This window comes from Etheostoma cragini, chromosome 12, assembly GCF_013103735.1.
Source record: "Etheostoma cragini isolate CJK2018 chromosome 12, CSU_Ecrag_1.0, whole genome shotgun sequence".
Lineage (NCBI taxonomy): Eukaryota > Metazoa > Chordata > Actinopteri > Perciformes > Percidae > Etheostoma > Etheostoma cragini.
Genome location: NC_048418.1, coordinates 3,715,555 through 3,736,221, shown reverse-complemented (window position 1 = coordinate 3,736,221; position 20,667 = coordinate 3,715,555). Strand labels below are relative to the sequence as shown.

General features: G+C 41.8%; 1 protein-coding gene across 11 annotated transcripts in view; it reads left to right on the top strand.

Annotated features, from left to right (window-relative positions):
• depdc5 (DEP domain containing 5, GATOR1 subcomplex subunit) overlaps positions 1 to 20,386 on the top strand; it is a 27,126-nt gene extending 6,740 nt beyond the window's left edge. For 4 of the 11 annotated variants that reach the window (XM_034887901.1, XM_034887900.1, XM_034887909.1 and 1 more), the window contains 27 exons: positions 490 to 563; positions 667 to 736; positions 843 to 879; positions 1,206 to 1,326; positions 1,446 to 1,669; positions 2,339 to 2,539; positions 3,752 to 3,887; positions 4,373 to 4,467; positions 5,310 to 5,369; positions 6,384 to 6,567; positions 7,304 to 7,464; positions 8,151 to 8,271; positions 8,607 to 8,774; positions 8,965 to 9,187; positions 9,834 to 9,970; positions 10,062 to 10,155; positions 10,379 to 10,441; positions 11,083 to 11,201; positions 11,421 to 11,495; positions 11,664 to 11,796; positions 11,989 to 12,088; positions 12,254 to 12,493; positions 15,148 to 15,317; positions 18,366 to 18,537; positions 18,632 to 18,692; positions 19,859 to 19,941; positions 20,039 to 20,386. In XM_034887901.1, coding sequence (XP_034743792.1) covers positions 490 to 563; positions 667 to 736; positions 843 to 879; positions 1,206 to 1,326; positions 1,446 to 1,669; positions 2,339 to 2,539; positions 3,752 to 3,887; positions 4,373 to 4,467; positions 5,310 to 5,369; positions 6,384 to 6,567; positions 7,304 to 7,464; positions 8,151 to 8,271; positions 8,607 to 8,774; positions 8,965 to 9,187; positions 9,834 to 9,970; positions 10,062 to 10,155; positions 10,379 to 10,441; positions 11,083 to 11,201; positions 11,421 to 11,495; positions 11,664 to 11,796; positions 11,989 to 12,088; positions 12,254 to 12,493; positions 15,148 to 15,317; positions 18,366 to 18,537; positions 18,632 to 18,692; positions 19,859 to 19,941; positions 20,039 to 20,337 — 3,621 coding nt within the window. In that variant the 3' untranslated portion in view covers positions 20,338 to 20,386. The remainder of the gene's footprint in view (positions 1 to 489; positions 564 to 666; positions 737 to 842; positions 880 to 1,205; positions 1,327 to 1,445; positions 1,670 to 2,338; positions 2,540 to 3,751; positions 3,888 to 4,372; positions 4,468 to 5,309; positions 5,370 to 6,383; positions 6,568 to 7,303; positions 7,465 to 8,150; positions 8,272 to 8,606; positions 8,775 to 8,964; positions 9,188 to 9,833; positions 9,971 to 10,061; positions 10,156 to 10,378; positions 10,442 to 11,082; positions 11,202 to 11,420; positions 11,496 to 11,663; positions 11,797 to 11,988; positions 12,089 to 12,253; positions 12,494 to 15,147; positions 15,318 to 18,365; positions 18,538 to 18,631; positions 18,693 to 19,858; positions 19,942 to 20,038) is intronic. The other 7 variants (XM_034887911.1, XM_034887902.1, XM_034887905.1 and 4 more) reach the window with 6 other exon arrangements.
• The last annotated feature ends 281 nt before the right edge of the window (positions 20,387 to 20,667 follow it).

The window sequence follows — 20,667 nt, the reverse complement described above, 5'->3', positions numbered from 1 at the left end:
CTGAATTTTGGGAAAGAGACTTCAGATATGGTATTAGGGGACCACTAAGGTCTATATAAAAGCATCCAAAGAGCACCACGTCATGGGACCTTTTAATAACCAAAAATGCAATTTCACATTAATTTGCACCTTTACTATTACCATATCTGTGTCTAAAACGTTGGACACCTAGAGCAGATAATAAATAAATGAATAAATAAATAAGTAAATATCACTCAAAAAGCTTAAAAACAGAATTTGCTAAAGAAGTCCACTGGGGACCAGCTACAATAATTAGATCTGCAAAAAATAATTTATTTACTGTAGTTCTGATACTCACATTGGTTTAACAACAAGGCTATTTCACCAGGGTTGGATTAATAAAGTCTATCTTATCTTATCTTACATTTAATAGGCTTAGGTGATGCCCAAAACAGTTTGGGGGCTGCACTTAAGCATTATAATGTTAGGGTAAACTCTGTTGGTTTCTGATGGTCATTCTCTCTGTAGCTGCACAACAGGACGACGCCCGGAGACTCTCGTGTGGGCGACGACTATAACCTTCCTCACTGGATTAACCACAGGTAAAACAACATGACTGATAAATCATGGTACATTTAAATTCTATGCAAAAGTGAAATCAATTGACGTATTTCTTGCTTGCATCTTTTTCTTCCATGCCTGCAGCTTCTACACCTCCAAAAGTCAGAACTCTTGTAGCTCCTTTACACCCCGAATCAAACTGGCTGGACGCAAGGTGCATAAACTCTTGTTTTGCAGCAGCCCTGTTCTTTGACTTAATTAAATGAAAATGATTTTTTTGTATGTTTTGACATCTTATTAAAAAATAACCTGTCTTCTAGCTCCACGCTGAGAAATTCAAGAGCAGCAAGGACCACAGTAAGTTGTGACCCTTTATCTCTCCAAGCTATTTTTAAATTCCATTTTTATTAGGCATGCTAGTGATGGAAGTGTCAGCCTTTCAGTCTGTCTGTCGCTGAAACATCTCAGCAGCTACTGGATTGAATTACATGTTACACAGACATTCAGGGTTGCCATAGTATGAATCTCATTGACGTTGGTGATCCACTGACTTCTTCATGAGGTTGACATTTTTGGATTCTAGTGAAATGGCTTTACAACTTTTGTAAGGATTACCATGAAATATGGTACAGATATTCATGGAGCCCAGAGAATGAACCCTGATAATCCTCATTCTCTTCCAGCTCTCTGTTCTCCAAAGGACTCTGAAAACAGCCTGCCCATTCAGGTGGACTACGATGCCTATGATGCTCAGGTGTTCAGACTGCCTGGTCCGTCACGCATTCAGAGAAGCACTACCTTCAGGTATCTTTCTGCTTTCCCCAACACTAAACTACGCTCCATCAGACACAGAGGGCAGAGTTATCCTTTCTTGTGGACCATATGGACCTTTAGCTTGGTTAAAGTCACTGTGTGTCTTTCAGAATGGGTCGAGACAAAGATATGAGTGGGAGGAAGAGCTGGGGCTCGGTGGACATCAGTGCAGGCATAGGCGCGTCCCCGCCTGTTCGCTCTGGAGGTCCGGAGGAACAGCGTAGCCTGGCCTCTGATGACAGTCTGGGCACTGTGTCCAACATGCTGCTTATACCCCGCGTGCCTCCAGCACAGTATGAAGTCAGCAGCTCCCTGGGATACACCAGCACCAGAGGTAACTCCTCTAGATCTTAAGGGAAAAAAGCATATGGTACAAGCAGGGTTTCCAAAGGGTTTAAAAAGTAAGTAATTAAGAATCAAAATTTAAGGCCTTAAAAATCCTAAAAATTAATAAAGGCCTAAAAATGCCCCCCCCCCCAAAATAAATAGTGTAAAATTTGCTAAAATATTGTGTTCTAGGTCTTAAATCATTTTAAACCGGTCCTAGTTTTCCTACATCCATGTAAAAGACCTCTAATGCTCATTGACATGCTCTCACGGCGCTTTAGATTGTTTTGATTCCGTGGAGTTGTAGTTCTTTATTAATCCATCCATCCATCTTCATCCGCCCATCAGGTATCAGGTCGCGGGGGCAGCAGCTCCAGCAGGGGACCCCAAACTTTCTTTCTTTCTTAAGCTATTCAAAATAGAATTTGCTGTATCACTATTACAAATGAGACCAACCTGCAACTTAGATCGCAGCCAATCAGCTTTTGTGTTAATGTTGTAGACTTTCAGGTTGTACCATCGACATGAAACTAACTTTATTCTTTAGCTATATGGGGAAGTGCAAGTTAAGCGATACTTGGCTAAAACCTACAGAAACCTTGACAAGGGTTGTGATAAAGTGTGCTGCATCTCTCTCTTTTCTCCATCCCATTTTTTTTGTTTTTTTGCTGTTCAGAGTTGTTGGAGAAGCTGATGGACCCACAGCGGGACTCAAGTGCCCCGGGCAGGTTCACAGTGGGAAGTGCTGAGTCCACCCTGCACATCCGTCCAGGAGGTTACACCCCTCAGAGAGCACTCATAAACCCCTTCACCCCATCCAGGATGCCCATGAAGCTCACCTCCAACCGGCGGCGCTGGATGCACACCTTCCCTGTTGGTGAGGGGACACGCAGCGTTTTGAAAACATGCGCACGCAGTCAGCAATTTATTGGACCTTAGGTTCAGGTGTGAGTTGAAAATCCTGTATGTTTGATCAGTTTGTGGTGTTTAACTAAATTGCGTTATACAGAGAGGTAGAATTTACCATGTACCCTCATTGATATAAATGGGGTGATAAAAAATAGAGACACTGTCAGTGTAACAAAGTACAGTTCAGGAGCACCACAAACTGCAGCCTCCAAAACTATACTACATTTCTATCAACACCCGTCAAACAGTTTTAACAACACACCCAAAAAAAATGAAAGTGATCTAGTAAGTAATTTATTTTTAGCTAAATGTACCAAATAAACTGATAAGTGTGTGTATATAACATACAAGTGGGTAATGATTCAATGGAATATACAGTAGAGGCTGTGATTTATGATTCAATTTTGTCTGTGATCTTGTCATATAAATGTTGAAGTAGGCATCTGAGTAATATTTATTTTTACAAATGATTCTGGATTTTTGTTCCAAAACCCCCAAGAATGATCCCCCAAAATCATTTATACCACAATATTTGAGTTATTTAATATCACAGTACTAATTCTATCTGTTTGATCCGTTAACAATGTCTCAATTAAATTAAATCTTCACTATTGTGGAATAGAATAATGTGCGGTTTAACGGGATAGAAGGCTGCATGGTGGCCCAATGGTTAGCTCTGTGGCCAGACAGCAAGAAGCTTCTGGGTTTGAATCCAGGTTGTTCTGGGCCTTTTTGTGTGGAGTTTGTATGTTCTCCCAATGTTTGCGTGGGTTTCCTCTGGGTGCCCCGATTTCCCCCACCAACATGTACTAGGTCCTAGATCTGGAGTTTGTCCCCGGGCGCTGGGATTGGCTGCCCACTGCTTTTTGAGGGATGGGTTAAATGCAGAGAATGAATTTTGCTACATGTATCTGTATGTAACAGTAAAGTACCTTTTACCTTTTCTTTTTTTAATAATATATAATCCTTATTGCCAACATTAATGGGTACCACATGTAATAGCAGTTACAGTTTAGTAGAGCATTTAGCTTTGTACATTTTTATATTTATAAGGAGGAGAATTAATATGTTGTAAAATATCCGCTATGTCAGGCATTATGTTAGTGATTGATCTCATTTGCATAATTTAAGACGGCATATGTAGCACCAGACTGAATTTGCACTGAATGTTATTTTTCAGGACCTTCTGGAGAGGCAATCCAGATTCATCACCAGACCAGACAGAACATGGCGGAACTGCAGGGCAGCCAGCAGAGAGACCCCGCCCAAACCTCCGCTGAGCTGCTGGAGCTGGCCTATCATGAAGCCACTGGAAGGTAAGACACGCCTACCACGAGAAACAAAAGTTTCCTTTGTAAGGACATTAAGCTTAAGGCTCTTTGATCGTAATGTCGATTTTGGCTCCTTGCAGTCACAAAAACAATGTAATCGAGGACAAAGGTTATTTTGCACACAGTAGTAAACTCTTATTTTGTCTTGTGTTTTGAAGGGGAATTCAAAACGTTCCACATGAAATGTACAGTATTAAAGCTATAGTGCGTACTTTCTGCCTCCCCAATGAAGAATTCTAAGTAACGACAACAAAACCGATGGCACGTCCACATGATACAAGCCTCCTGTGATCGCACCCCAATAAATCACACATCTTTCCAAAAGATCTGCTAGTAATCAGAAAGAATAATCATGATGTCGATATTGACCAAAGTAATTGTGATTAGGATTTTTTTTTCTCCATAATCTAGCAGCCCTGTGTGAAGCACAGACAGTGAGATGAATGCTTGTTATTTTTCTGTTCTTGAAGGCGAACAGCCTCTAGGCATGCAGGAGAGAACGGCCTTTACATTGTTGGAGGGATGGGAGAGTTTACTGGAAGTCCAGGTAGCAACAACACCAATGGTGATATGCCTACTCACAGTCAATGTCCTCCCGACACAATTAATTATATAGTATACATTTTGTACCTTTACTTCATTTAGAGTGACAAAAGAAGCAAACCAGATTTTTGGCACATTATGGTCTTTGTGATTTTCTTTTAAATTAAGTAATGAAGATGTTAAAATCTATATTAGTGGAGGTTGGGCATATTCTATAAATGAGACAAACTGTTAGACTGGGTGATATCTTCACTTAATTTATCTGCTGCTGAAAATAGCCCCCAAAAAATGCAGTATTTCCCTACTAGTTTGAGTAATGTTTGTTAGATCTAAACTGGCCAACTAGGAAATAACTAAGTCTTTAAAAAATGCAACTATATATTTGTGAAAGATTTATGTCTTCAGTAGGAACCAAAGGCCTTTTGGTTGAGAGCCTCATACAGAATAGGGAAGTTAGAAAGTATTAACAGGCAGACTAAGACACTGTTGGTATAGGTCAGCCTTAAGTAAAATGATGATGGGGCCATGTTCAGTTTAACAAGGAAAGCTATGTAAAAGAGCTGTAATGATAGAAATAAATTACTTGCCAACCATCCTTACAAAAGGTCAATCATATAAGTCATTTTTAAGCAAAAATGCCATAAATGTGCAAGTTCCAGCTTCTCAAATGTGAGGATTTGTCATATATATAATAGTAAATGAAATATCTCTTTGAGTAAAGGACTGTTGCACGGACCTAACAAGACATTTTAACACATTACGTGGGACTCATGGAAACTTCAATCAACAATCAACAACAAAAAAAGATGGTTTGCTATTTAGCTGTGCTGCTCTTTCTTTGTTTTAATTGAGGTCTCTGTACAGGAACTCTAACCAACCGCGGCTCCACATTTGAAGACTTTTCCCTAAGTGGTGCCGATCCAAGTGAGTCCATCTTGCCCCTAAGAAAACAAAAACATGCTAATTCATAAATCGCAAACATTGTCATGGAGCCATGCCCCAGAATCAGGCTGATATCCCTAATCACCAAAATGATATTGGTAATAAACCTTCAGAGGTGTCTTTACCTGTGAGGGCTTATTCATCTTTGGCAGACAGGTTTCTCTGGGCATCTGTCTCCGGGGGGTTGCAGGTATAAACGACTCTTTACAGGTCATATGGCTTAGGGGTTACCCCTCCTCCTTCCTCCTTCCTCCTCCCTCCTCCCTGTCTGACTCTTTTCATTCTCTTTCTCTGGTCCTTCTGATGATCTTAATTCTTCTTATTAAATATTACCAGGTTAAAATTCTCTAATTAATTAGCACTCCCATTAATTTTCCTTCCCCATAACCTATATATATTATAGGTGTGTACATCTCACCCCTGCATGGCGGTATGCATAGTCTATTTCTCTTGATGGATTGTAAATTGGTGCTTCTGTCAAACAAATCTAAGAGGGTTTGCTCACCGTCTGTATGTTTGCATGATGTGATTTCTCTGCTTAAATTCACTCACAGTCACTATACAGCTCACACCATTGCCGAGCCCAGGCCACATTTTTTTGCTTTCTTGTGAATGGTGCCAATCACAGACTGCCATAGGGCCACAATCTGCATGTTTGATCACTGCACAACAACTACAGGCCCCGCAGGAATCACCAGCAGAGGCGACGAGGCCAGTAAAAGTAACACGTTGTGTTTTTTCTTCCCCTCTCTTCTACTTTCTTGTCTTTTTTTGGTATGTATCTTCATCTTCACTCTTTATTTTCTTCTCTTCATGTCTTCATCCTCTTCCCTTCTTTCTTTACTTATCACCCCACTGTGCTCCACCATCCTCTATATGTCCATCCCCGCACCCACACACATGTACCTCTCCACTGTGGGTACATGCATTGTCTCTGCTGTGGGGATTTTTTGTTTGTGTGTATGTGTGTGTGCACTTGTGTGGGTGCTCCTGAAGCCCTGCTGCTGTCTGCGCCCCCGTCAGTGCCCAGCTTCTGCTGCACAGTGGGAGTGGACTGGAAGTCTCTGACCACACCGGCCTGCCTGCCCCTCACCACCGACTACTTCCCCGACCGCCAGGCGCTACAGAACGACTACACCGAAGGGTGCTACGACCTACTGCCGCACAGTGACCTGGAGAGGTAGATTGCTATAGCTAGTCTCGCTTTGCCAGACCTTTCTCCACAGCACTGCGAAAGAGGGTCGGGTGAGTTCACACAGCCTTCCGGGATAGGAGAAAAACTTGCTCTGTTTTATTGGCATATCTTTAAACCAATCACAATCGTCATGGGTGGCGCTTAGCACAAGGCAGAGCCACGGTGCCCCTGCAAAATAGCTTTGGGAAGGAACTTGTTTTGGTGGAACATGTGTGCGTTCAAAAGTTTTAGCCTTTTAACAGAAAACTCTGATGGGACAGATAGTCTAGCTAGCTGTCTAGATTAACCCTGCAGAGAGCAGTTAACCATAGTCTTAATAAATCCACCGGAGTATTAAATTCCAACACAAAGAAAGAAAGCAAAAGTTAACAGACATCCGGCCAAAAAGAGTGAAATCCGGTCGAATTTCCGGCAGCAATCCCAGAAGTGGGACGTTGTGGTTATAAACTAGTCTATTGCCAATCACTTTGTGCTTTAACGGGCTTAGACACTCAACAGCTATTCATAAATTCAGATGCCTAAGGATGTAATTTCCACTGGGGATCTGAGAGACTTTTTAAAAAATCTCTTTCCTCCCCCTCCCTTTTTATAGTTGATTTTTCTTGTTGAAATGAATCTGGGAGCCCTGGGCAGCTCACCTGGTAGAGCAAGCGGCCACAAATTGGAGAAGCACAGCGACAGACTGTGTTAATCTGTTTTTATGCTTCTGTCTCTTTTCCAGGCGGGAAGATGAAGCTCCAGTGATGAGTGCTTCTCAGGTGTTTGAGGAGTTTATCTGTCAGAGGTTGATGCAGGGCTACCAGATCATCGTCCAACCCAACAACAGGAAACCTCCGCCCGCTGTGGCCACACCGCTTGGCAGCAGTCCTCTTTACTCCCGAGGCAAGTTAATCCTTCATGTCATTTATATTTGATCTGTATTCATTTCAAATCTTTGACATTTTCAGATTGCCCACTGTGTTCTCACATCAAAATGTAATCATACATTATTTCTCAGATTTGGTTTGTGATAATAATGTGTAACTTTTTGTATGAAGTTTAAGTATGCATTTCTTGTTGTAGTCCCTGATTTGCAAACTGCCTTATGCCGCTCTCATTTCCCACAGTGCCTTGCAGCTGCTCCATTAAGCGGTTGCATTTTAGCTGTGGAATGTACTGTATGTGTCTAAAGTAAAGTTAGCTTATTGGATATTCACTGTAAAATTGCTTTTCAGCCTGCTTTGTTCTTTCAGTGAATTGTTGTAAAGGTATACAAAGAATATAAAATATAATTTATCTTTTGTAGGGATTAGCCATTTTAATGCCGTAGCTTGTCTCCCCATGTGCAAATGTTCCCTCCCGACACTAATTTGGCAATGGCACTGTTGCTGTCACTGCTCAAGACAATTGTGAGTGGTTTACAAAATAATAATACTTACAAGCCACAGCTCCCCCCCCCCCCCTCCCTTTGGCAGACTGATAATGAGTGCCTTTCTCCAGTGCTAACACAGCATCATTGAGAATGGTCTGGCTGTGCGAGGCAAGACCCATGGTGACCGTAGGTGTGCTATTTCTTATTGGCTTTTCAGGTTTGGTCTCTCTGCGTCGAGCAGAGGAGGAGGAGACCGTTTATTGGCTCAGCATGGGCCGGACCTTCCATAAAGTTTGCCTGAAAGACAAGATAATCACTGTCACTCGCTACCTGCCCAAGTGAGTACATCTGGCTAGACCTAACACAGGAGTTAATTCTGCATTTTTGCTGTGTTGATCCTCCCAAATAGAAAAGGGTATCTATTTCATAGAAACTGACTCAAACCAATTACTAGATTATCAAAATAGTTGATTAATTTAGTAGTTGACAACTAATAAATGAATTGATTGATCCAAGCATCTCTATCCTCTATCTCTCTTTCCTCATTTCCTGTCAGCTTTCTATTGTCATTATCTAATAAAAGGGGAAAATTCCAAAAGCAATATTGACAACCAAAAGGAATTCTTATTTTATAACCATATTGGGCTAAAGGATGGCTGTCCTGGCTTTTTAGGTACCAGTATGAGTCAGCACAGATCCAGTACAGCTACAGCCTCTGTCCTCCACATTCTGATGCTCAGTTTGTGTCCTGCTGGGTGGAGTTTGGCCATGGGAGACTGGAGGAATACAAGTGGAACTACCTGGACCAGTACATCTGCTCTGCTGGCTCAGAGGACTTCAGGTACACACAAGTATTCACACAGAGCCTAAACATGTGTATTGTTGTTTTGTTAATGGTCAAATCAAAGCCAAATATGAAATATTTGTATGTAGATGTATATACAATGTTTTTTTTATTGCATTTATAACATTTAAACTACAATGGAAGAAGTATCATTATCAGATGCTCTGCCTTTCTTCTGCCTCCATAGTTTGATAGACTCTCTGAAGTTCTGGAGGACTCGCTTCCTCCTGCTGCCCGCCGGAGGAGCTAGGCGGGTGGCAGACGGGGAGGGGCACTGGGATGTTTATGGGGAGGGAGCAGGTGCTGGGATGGGTGGCAACGGGGACTGGATCCTGCTGGATGGCTTTATCCGGTTCCTGGAGGGTCTCAACCGTATCCGGCGTCGCCACCGCTCCGATAGAATCATCAGAGTGAGGCTCTCCTAGTTTACGTCACGTTTGTACATAAAAACACCTTTACAGTTGTTGTTCCCTCACACTTTGCTGTAAACGCTTTACTTCAGGCTGCATACATTCTATTTTAATATTTTATGAACCTGAGACTTGTGCTTTAGTATCAGAATTGACTTTTTGGTCATTTTAAGTACATATTATAATATTGTAATATTAAAAGTGCTACTCTATGGTGCAAACATAAAAACACACATTTAACAAAGCCCATAGTAAGTTGATCAACTAAAAAATTAGGAATATTTGTTGCTGTTCTTTATGTCATGTGATAGTATTTAGAATATAATTGTGATTTTTTTTTTTTTCTTTCCCAATGTTATAATTTTTTTCATGTGTCACTGCTGCATCCTGAAAGCAGATTACTGTTGCAGTTGCACTGCAAATAAAGTCTCCAAAAGACCTTGCTCTCTATTAAGAACTATTGGCTAAAAGTCATTAAGTTGAGCATTTTTCTGGGACAGTAATAACTTTATCTGTAAGGGGGAGCTGTCCAGCCACTGAACACAAGGCAAACCTTTCTCTTTTTTAAAGGTTTTTATTTGCAGTATCTTTAGGTGCTGTAATGGACATGTTCCTCTATTTCCTTCACTCTGTTTTTTTCACATAGCAGAAGGGCACACCATTGAAAGGACTGCAAGTTACCAGTCCCCTCCCTCAGTATCCTACCGAGCCTGTGGTGCCCCCACAAGGCAAGAAAGGCACATCAGCTTTATCAGCCTTACTGGAGATGGATCAAAACCAGAAGTGAGTGTCTCCTGGGACTGCAGACCAACATGTTGTTTGCATTGGAGCCATGAATCTCAGTGTTAACTACAATTCTTCTGCTTCCTCTTAGGACTCTGGAGGAGCAGCAGGCAAAGCCCTCAACAGCCGTCACTGACCCCTCAAGTGTTGCCACAGCTCCCACTTATGTAGACAGTCCTCGCAAGGTGAGCATCTATACTATGTGTGTGGAGCGTTTAGCTTTAGCTGACACATCTAAATAATTTGAATGAGCAACAAATGGTTCTTCTTTGCTGGTGCTTTGGTGTGGGGCTTTTGCTTTTCTCTCCTTTCCTCCCATCCGCTTTTCTCCCCGTGCTCTGTTCTGTTCCGGTCGCTGGGCTTTGGGTGTCTGATCCTGGGGTTGATGTTCTTCCTGTGTGCTCACAGGACGCTGCCTTTATTTTGGATTTTATACGTAGCCCTCGCTCCTCCTACATCTATCATTCTCAGGTCAGTAACGAGGTCCCTGGGCATCCCTGAAGGTGTCTGTGTGTCTGTGTGTGTCTACGTCCACATGTGCTATAGCTCCTCTAACTCACTCTGTATTACTGCATGAGCATGGTGTGCAGAAACACTCTATGTGGGACTGAGCTGATGTTTGACTTGCAGTGCCTCATCATATTCCAGTTTTCCTTTTTATTGTGTTTGGACGTTGTGCCCAGTAGTGTAGTGCCTGATGGTAGGTAGTGACACTGAACTCTCACACCGGGATCACATTTAATCCATAGAACCTTTGTGAGGATTCAAGCTGTTTAGACAGTTCCCCCACACCTGAAATATTTATACAAGAAAATGTAGTATTTTAGTCTTTTGTGTGCATAAATCTTAATTTTGTATAGAAACTAAAACTGTCAGAAAAATGAAGTGGAGTACAAAGTACAATATTTCCCTCTGAAATGTATTGGAGTAGAAGTAGAAAGTGGCATGGAAAGAAAAGTAAAGCACAAGTACCGCAAATCTGTACTTGTTACAGTACTTGAGTAAATGTACTTAGTAACATTCCACCTCTGAATAAAATCGTCTGCATGGCTGAATACCACTCAAGTGAGAAAATGTGCTTTTTGGTAATCTGGCAAAACCTTACTGTGTAGTTTCCCGCTGAAGCCAGCGAGGCTGCAGACAAAGGAGTCCAGCCAGCAGTGATGGCTGGAGCAGCATTAGCACAGCCAGCAGGAGAGGCTGCAGCCAGCAGCAGCACCTTAGACACCAGGTAAGCTTTTACTCTGTGTACCGCAGGGATACACATCCAGCACATGAGAATGATTCTAAGAGAATTATAGTAGTTTAATACTTTAGGCAGAAAAATAGAATTATAGATATTTTAATTTTATGAAATTATATGTTTTACTCATTGCAAATTGACCAGTAAATATGCTGAAACTTTTAGGATAATCTGCCTGAACGGTAACCTGAATTGATCTGTTCACAGTGGGCAGTCGGGAGCCCTTTCTCTGTCTTCTTCCTCAACCCTCTTGGAGATCCTGGAGGCCATCAAACATCCCACGTAAGATTTGTTGACCCTGCCAAAGAGGTTATGTTTTTGGTTTGGTGTGTTTCTGTCAGTCTTTCAGTCAGATGGATTGCGGAAACAGACTCTTGGGTACGGTTTTTACAAGAACACATCTTCTGTATTTCATTTAGTTCTTTGTGTCTGTGCTTTCTGGTATAACAGGACAGGTGTACAGCTGCTGCCGGAGCAGAAAGGTCTGCCACTCAACTGCTTTATTAGCGCAGAGGTCGTACATTGGCTGGTCAACAATGTGGACGGTGTGGCCACGCAAGGAATGGCTGTGGATATCATGCAGGTATGAGTTGTATGTCACAACTTTCCTTTAAGTTCATTGAAAATGTAAAAGGAATATTTCATAATGGTTCAAAGGATTTATTACAACTTGGGTCTTATGCTAAAACATTGTACTCTTTCAGTTAATGAAAACTGAATGTTAAAAGCAAGTTTTTTTTTTTTTTTACTGTTTTTGTCTTTGTGGTTTGTGTAGAAAATGTTGGATGAAGGAGTGGTGGCCCACGCTTCTGGAGATGCCATGCGCACCTTCGTCTACGGATTCTACTTCTACAGGATAGTAGACGAGAAGGATGGTGAATGGATTTAAAATGCACTCACAGGCCATATAGCTCTTTTATCTCAAACATTTCTGTACAAGCTCGTATTTGTATAGATCTATAAATAAATCCATGCCATTGGTAGTATATAAAATTCAGTGGGTGTTGTCATGACATTCTTGGCTGTCCATTCCTTTGCAGGCCCAACCTCGCAGCTTCCCACCGCGGCGGCTGGAGGTTGGTCTACTGCAGCACTGGAGGACTTTGCTCTGTTCCAGAGGAAGTGGTTCGAGGTGGCCTTTGTGCTGGAGGAGCGGCGACCCTGCGACCTCCCGGCCTTCCTCCTGCCCTGGCTGCCCAGCCGGCCAGCCTCCTACGCAAGTAGGCACAGCTCCTTCAGCCGCAGCTTTGGGGGACGCAGCCAGGCCGCCGCACTGCTAGGTACACCCAGCCCAATCCTCCCAGCCCAGCCCACACTGCATGGGAACAACAGTCTCCTCCATTATCTAGTCTGATCCAGATCATACACAGGTCTACCTCAGAGAGATGCCTGGCTCCAGTAGTTACATGTCACACAGGGCAGAGAGGGTGCATTTGATTAAGTGCTCTTGGTCACGTGGCGTCAAAGAAACTGAAAATACAAACTGAAATCCTAAACTGTCTGATTTACTGCTTCTGCTGCTGATTATATACAGTATGCATACATTTTGTCAAAACAGTTTGCCATGCCCAATATCCATACTTGATATGACCGATAAAGGTACAAAGCACCTTCAAGTGAGCCCCCATGCTTTCATACAACCATCATCCACATCTACCTAAAGCTCTTTGTTTTTCGGTTGCACGTGTTATGTAGTCTAAATACAAAATTTATTAAAAAATGCAGTAAGTAAAAAAAGAAAGAAAAAAGATTGTGTTTTACAAAGACAATTTTCTATTTAATATTCTAAATAAACACTAATAACTTCCAAGATGAAAAAGAATATATAAACCTAAAAATAATGAACACTTTACGTACATAATAACCACATATCCACTCACCATTCTAACTTACGTTACAACAAATTTAACGTTTTCAAACTTACACAGTGGGGTTCTTTCCATCACCACAGAACCGCTTCCATGTAACATTTCACAACATCATCTTCATCACCGTCCATCAGCATCATCTCATTGTTGTGTGACAGCGACACTGGACTCAGTGCTCCTGATGGTGGACTGTAGATCTGCATTGAACAGCTCCAGCGTGTAGTGCATGTGTAGCTGTTAGTCAGTCTGTCCACAGTGGCTGTGTCATGTGGCAACATCAGGGATTGATGTCATGACGTTTTTTCCACCTTCACAATCCAAATAGCGCATGCTGTGAAGTTAGGCCCTGTTTACACGCACATAGTTATTTTGACAAACGGAGACATTTCCCTTCGTGTAAAAAAAAAAAACGAGTCTTTCTAAAAACTCCGGCCAGAGTGGAGATTTTGGAAATCTTTGTTTTCACGTTTGCATGTAAACAGAGACAAACGGAGGTTTAGGCATATAGACACGGGTACATGTAAATGAACATTTTTCTGAAAGCTGACATATGTTATTCTTTAACCGGAGAAGTTGAAATGTCCGTTTATGAAAATAGCCGCCCGCGTGTAAACGTAGTCTTAGTGTGTAGACGACTCAGGAGCAGTTCTAGGTGATGTGGTGTTTTGAGTGCATGCTGTGGTGTTAGTGGCTGTGGTTTCAGTAGTGCTGTGGTGTGCAATGTCCTCACCTGCCGCTCTCCTCCTGGCCTTTTTCAACAGAAAGCACTATCATAACACAGCAGGTGGTGACAGTGTTTCTGTTGGGCTCCATTCTTGCAATGTGCGACCGCTCAAAGCTTCATTTGTCAACTTTGACCTCAGCCTATTTGAGAATGCTTGCATCTTTTAAAGCAACAACTTTTTCAAGATAATTGCTTTCCCAGTTTGCTATCTGCCACCCTGGACTGGTTTCCTGGTAATAGTCTTTAAGGGTAACTTTGGTATTCAGTCCTCCTGAACCCATGCATTGGTGTCTTAGTGACTTATGTGATCAGAAATCTTTAAAAACTGGTCCGGTATTGAGCGAGAAACGCTGTAACTGGCAAGCTTTGAACTGGGCTGCAGTGTAATCATTTAGGCCAAAGAAGCACTGTGTATGCATTTCTTCCTCTGACAGGCTCAGATAATTATTCTAAGTGTCTGACAACAAGGAGAGACCTTTTTGTTAAAGAATAAGATCCTTTTTATTTAACCAGAAATGTCTCCGAAATCGCTATCACCAAACTCACTACCTTTCACTTATTTTCACATGTAAATGGGTGATTTAAAGGGTTAATTTAACCAAACTAGAGTGGTGATTGCTGGAACAGTGGAAAGATAAACCAAAAGGGCTTTTCTGTAGACTGTAAATAAAGTGTTTTACAATGATAAAGTTACTGTTTATTTAAGAGTTTAGAGTGGGGTGGGTTGGGCGATATCAAATTCTGGGCTTAGATCTTAGCTTTGGGATTTAGAATAACATTCTCAGCATGCCAGTGGCAAAACAACTGAGTGTGCAAGTTCCCAGTAATGTTACGTGGCAGCTTGTTTCTCCGCTGCGGACTGCAGCAATCTTGTTTAATACTGGAAGAGTTTCAGACAATGTTGTTACCATAGATAGAATGACTTTATTGTCAATATACACATGTGCAATACCTGTGCAACGAGATTGAAGTAACCCCTTTCCAGTGTCAACAAGAAGGAATACAACATGGAATAGAACAGAAAATAGTCACTTAGACACAAAAACATGGAAATAGGGATCGAAAAATCCTTTATTTGACACTGACTGCATCCGTAAGCTTATTTGTTTTAACAGCTCTTTATTATACCAGGAAACCTCTCTTTGAACTGGGATAATGCAGACATTAATGCTGTTTAAACTTCATGTGGGACTGATCACAGTTAAGTGTCAATCCTTGCTCACCACCTGCACTCACTCCTCCTTCTGCCTGCCCGTCATGCCATCCATCTCCCCTTCTTTTGTTTCCTGTGCCTCCTGTCTCTCCCTCCCTCCCTCCCTCCCTCCCTCTGTCTGTCCCCCAGCTGCTACAGTCCCGGAGCAGAAGACGGTCACTCTGGATGTGGACGTTAACAACCGCAGTGACCGAACGGAATGGTGCAGCTGTTATTACCACGGCAACTTCTCCCTCAACTGTGCCTTTGAGATCAAGTTGCACTGGATGGCTGTCACTGCTGCAGTGCTTTTTGAGATGGTAACTAGATGTCTATATTATTTATATATTTATTTTTGCTTGATTGTCAGTGGGTCACCACTTATCCTTCACACGTAAACAGTAGGACTGGGTATTTGATTCCGATTCACATGGTTCCCATTCAATTACGTTTTCAATTTGATTCAATATAAATTAGGTTAGGAAGGTTTCAGCTACTCCTAATACCAATTTAGCTTGGATATAAAAGAGATTCTCAGAAAACTTCTGTTATAAATTGTACAAGCAAAAAACAACCCTCAAATATTTTTATAATGCACCAGGATGACGTTTACATTAAGAATTGACCCCATTGTTTAAAGTAATTTTTATGCACTCAACCAGAGCCGGTCTGACTCAACTCTCATTGGGTATGACACGTTATGCCGTAAACCGTTTAAATCTGAGCATGCACGACTTAAATCTGCACTTGTCTTACATCGAGCAGTGACACGTATAACTACATTCCTGTAACTACCTGGTCGGAAAGTGGAATAAGTAACTTTGCCCCCTTCGGTCCCCCTCCAGGTTGTGTCATTGGAACTACAGCTGCAGCTAAACGTGACATAGTGTTGTTTTAAATTTTGGTATTCCACTGAAAATCAAAATGCAGCAGAATCAGAGATTTCATCTTCTTTACTCCATGCGTTCTTTTTCCTTGTCAAAACCTGTCTCTTACATTACCCACAATGCAACTCAAATAAAAACTTCATGTGGCCTCTAGCCTCAAGCAGAGATGAGGAGCAGGCCACAGAATTCTGTTGAATTTCTAATTCCTTTTTTTTATTTTCAAACTTGTAGTTAACAGCCCTTGCAACGATAAATTAATTGACAATGCTCGAGGACATTTGTCAGATTACGTGCAGCTCCCTCTGAAGACATGAAAGGTTTTATACAGCTATACACAGAAGGGTTCACAGACACCTGTAAACACACTTTAATGTGCGCCATGGGTGGAGTTCCCCTCCTGGTGGAGCCCTGCCACTGTGTAGCTTCCAGGGCCCTTATCTGATCAACCAGATCATTTCCAAAAACACCCAATGGTCACACAGGAAGCACAGAGGCTTTTCAAATCAAAGAAACAACAGTGGAACTCGTTTGGCTGTGTGCCAGCCAGTGAAGCAGAAAGTATTGAGGAACTGGAAAATGGATCAATGAAGCAACTCAGAAAAGTTTGAAGCTCACACAAAGAGAATAATCCTTAACACTGTAAAATCAACCTATAAAACTAAAAGAAGCCCAAATTCTTTATCTTTCCCGGTTGCTTTAACAGCGTCTTGACTTAGAGAATAATTAGAATCTGTGGTAACAACAGAAACTGCAGTACATACAAGATACAGGAGAATATTTCAACAAGTATAGCTTGTCCTAGGGTGTAAACATAGCATGGAGGATTTTGAAATTTGGTGAACGGAATGAGGAAGAGCGCTGTGTGTGTTTGTGTTTTCAAACTTTTAATATTGTATGAGGAAGGCACAGATCGTGGGTGGCACGGTGGCTCGGTGGCACAGCAAGTTGGCACTGCAGAGTTCCATCCCCCGTCCGGGCAGGGCCTGTCTGTGTGGAGTCTGCATGTTCTCCCTGTGTTTGTGTTGGTTTCCTCCGACTGCTCTGGTGTCCTCCCACCATAAAGACATGAATGCTGGGTAACTAGGACTACAGTTGAAAATTTGCCATCAGGCTAACACTGGCGTATTTACGGAAAAGGTTAATTCATGTGCATTGTCATAACCAAGTACATAAATCATGTACACATATCACATTTCCTAAGAGCATCTTTCCTTGGGCCCCTAAAAACAATCTACAGAGGGGACAGGTTTAACACTGAACTGAACCAGACCTCAGCAGCCAGATTAATAACTAAATCTAGACGGTTCTGTCATATCACTCCAATTCAATTCAGAATACATTTTAAAATTGTATTAATTATATACAAGGTCATCCTTGGTCTGGCTCCTGATTATATCTGATAACGTTTAAACCCTCAGCCCAGCCAGACCCCTACAGTGCTGCTCATGAGTACAGGAACCCCTGCTTACGTCACTAAAAAGAGGACCAAAAAATCATCTTTTGGGACTTGATCTTAATGCCGTAATTAAAAAAATGAGGAAAATCCAATCTTTAAGGACATCAATATTTTTTTTTAAATAAATAAATGTTCATCCTGAAAATACAGGGGGCATAAGTATACAAACCCCCATGTTAAATTCTTTTAGAGGCAGGCAGATATTTATTTTTGAAGGCCAGTTATTTCATCCATACTATGCATCCTGATAAAGCTCCCTTGGCCTTTTGAATTAACCCCCCACCCCCATTATCACATACCCTAACCATACCTAGATATTTGCATGGTTTTATTTCAGTTGGCCTAGTAGCTGGTTTGATTTGCATTGAGAGATGATTTTATGGAAATTATGGCTGAAAACAAAGGGCCACCGTGTTTTTTTGGTCATGGTTCCTCGGCTTTGGGACAGCCTTCCCTCAGTGTGAGAGCAGCAGACTTCACTGTCGCTTTAATGTGTCTCCTTAAAACTCACGTTAACAAGATGGACTACACTTTACATCACTGCATCACTGCATATTTCCTCTTTATACTATTATTTAATGATGTTTTTATCTGAACTTGTCATACATATTGAAATTATGTGTGATTAGTATTGTAATTTTGGTGTTTAGTAGATGCATTTCCATACGTTTGTTCTTCTATCTTGTACTTGTTTTATGGGCTCAGTGCTGCTTAAAATATGTGCTCTCACGTTCTAATATATGTATTAAAACAAATTCTTCTTAAAATGCACTTTGTGCTTATTGCTTAAAAAGTGCTGTATAAATAAAATTGTTATTTTAAAAAAGCCTGGGAGAAGAGTAAAAAAGCTTTTTCCCGGGATGTTTTATAGATCTTTTAATGTACTGTATGTTATGTTATTTAATTTTTTAGTTATCCATGTATTTGGCCACATAGATTGAATATTCGAGACCGGAAAAACGTCTGCTAAGTAATGGTATCTTGTAATTCCATATGCCATTTTCTAATCAGTTATCATCTGTCAGGTTCAAATGTGGCACCGGAAAGCAGCGTCCTGCGGCTTCCTGTTGGTCCCTGTGCTGGAGGTACCTTTTGCTCTGACGTCGTACCTGTACGGAGATCCACTGAGAGCGCAGCTCTTCATCCCTCTGAACATCCACTGTCTGCTGAAGAACAGCAGCGACAACCTGTTCGAAGGTATAGAAGCCGTCTGACCAACTGCTGTGTTCATGTGTGGGATGTGTACCCGTAGCTCATTCACAACATCTGTCCGTTTGAATTCATCAACCAGGTTTTGAACCAGAGACGTACTGGGACAGGATGCAGCTCTTCCAGGAGGCCATACTGTACAGGTGGTTGTGGTTTTATGTCATGTTATCATTTCTATATTTGTCTCTCAATCCCAAGGACACAACGGGACATGGTGAGCACAGGGCACAATTTTTTTTTTCATTAGCTTGCAACATGGCTAAGAGCTATCTTGTCACAGTAGTTTTTCCTGGATAAGCATTTGCTAAGCTAGCTGTTAGTTGTCTTACCTTATAATTGGCAGCCACACAGCCAAAGCGTTATAATGTGGGTTATATATATATATATATATATATATATATATATATATATGTTTCTGTGTCAACTCTACACCATAGCTACGCCATTGCTCCTACACCATCGCTCCTACGCCGCCTGCGTTTCACCGCCATAACACTAGGGGGCGTCGACTGTGTTGCTCGCCGCCGAAACAGTACTAAGAATGGCAAACCCCATAGACTATTAAATAGTTAAATATTAATCTTATTTGTCTGGCGTTTTCTTGCTTAGTTTTTGTAAAAGGTATCGAGAAATAGACACAGTAAAATCCATTAACCTAGTAACCAGAAAATAGGTCTAAGTTTATTTACCATTTGCCAGTTTCTGTTATGTTAGAAAGCAAACTTTAGCACAGCTGCCCCCAAAGTACTGCTTGCTGGTAAAGTGCTAATTTCAAAACATACAGACACACTACAAATGGATAACCACCTCATTGTAACCAAAATGTGTCTGAGTTTATTTGCAGAGCTGATGTCAGTAAACTAGCATGTTGCTACTCCCCACAGTAGTCTGCTTGAAGCACTCTCACACAGGACGAGTTGACCAATCACAGTCCTTGCGGGCTGCGTCGCCTCAACACGAAGTTACACATTTAACTTAGCGGTGACGCTGAGGGGTCTGCAGGGGTACGCCGTCGATTGGATGCAGAAGCATAAAACCGCCTTTAGCTGTGTAACTGGGATCATCAGGTTACCTAACGGCTCAAATGAACTTATTGACTAAATTAAATGAAGTTTTGAGTGACATATTCTTGATAATATCCGTATTATTTATGTATCATTTTCTGTGCTCAGGAATGAGGCACAAATGTAACCATTTGCCATAAATCAGTGACCTGCAAAGTTCCGTGTCCTGGCCAAATATGGTGTCTGAATTTCTGAGTTACAATGTGCAAATGTGTAAATGTTGTGCTCTTTTTTTTTTTAACCAGATTTGGCTTTGTGCACGACAAGTTTTCGGCTTCTGCTTTTAATTTCCCCTCCGATAACAAGCCCCAGTACATCCACGTAACAGGTTGGTCCCATCACGGCATAAAAAAAGCACACACCCAAACATCTGCTGCTCCCTGGAAGCCGACAAGCTTCATTCTGCTTCTTTATTTTTCGGTCAGGCACCGTGTTCCTGCAGCTGCCGTACTCCAAGAGGAAGTACTCGAGCGGGCAGACGCGCAGACGCAGGAACTCCACCAACTCCAACAGCCAGGGGCCGTTTGGCAGCGAGGAGCGGGTCGGTTACTACTGGGCCTACAACACCATGCTGACCAAGGCCTGGAGGACGGGCGTGCTGGGCGACGAGAGGCTCGCCGACCGCCTGCTCAGGGACTTTACAGACTTCTGCGCCAACAAAGACAACAGACTGCTCCACCTGTGGGACAGCTGCCAAGAGAAAATGAACGCCAGCGCTCCCTGACAGGAAGCTGCAGGAAAACAGAATGTAGTTCACAAAAACGTTATCTATCCAGCAAAATGTAAGACTCCGAGTCACACTTGATCCGACTGAGCCCGATTCAAATCAACTACGATACATTTGGATGTTTACAGTTAGGGCTGGGCAATAATTCACTAGGATAATTTATGGGCTTTCAATGTGAATCATATCGGGATGAAATCATATCGAGATATTGTGATATACAATTACGTTGTCCAAATTGATAAAAACATGCACATACTAAGTCCATTTTCTCAGAAAATCGGTTGTGAAACATTGTGAGGGAATATCATTTGAAGAATTGCGGATTTG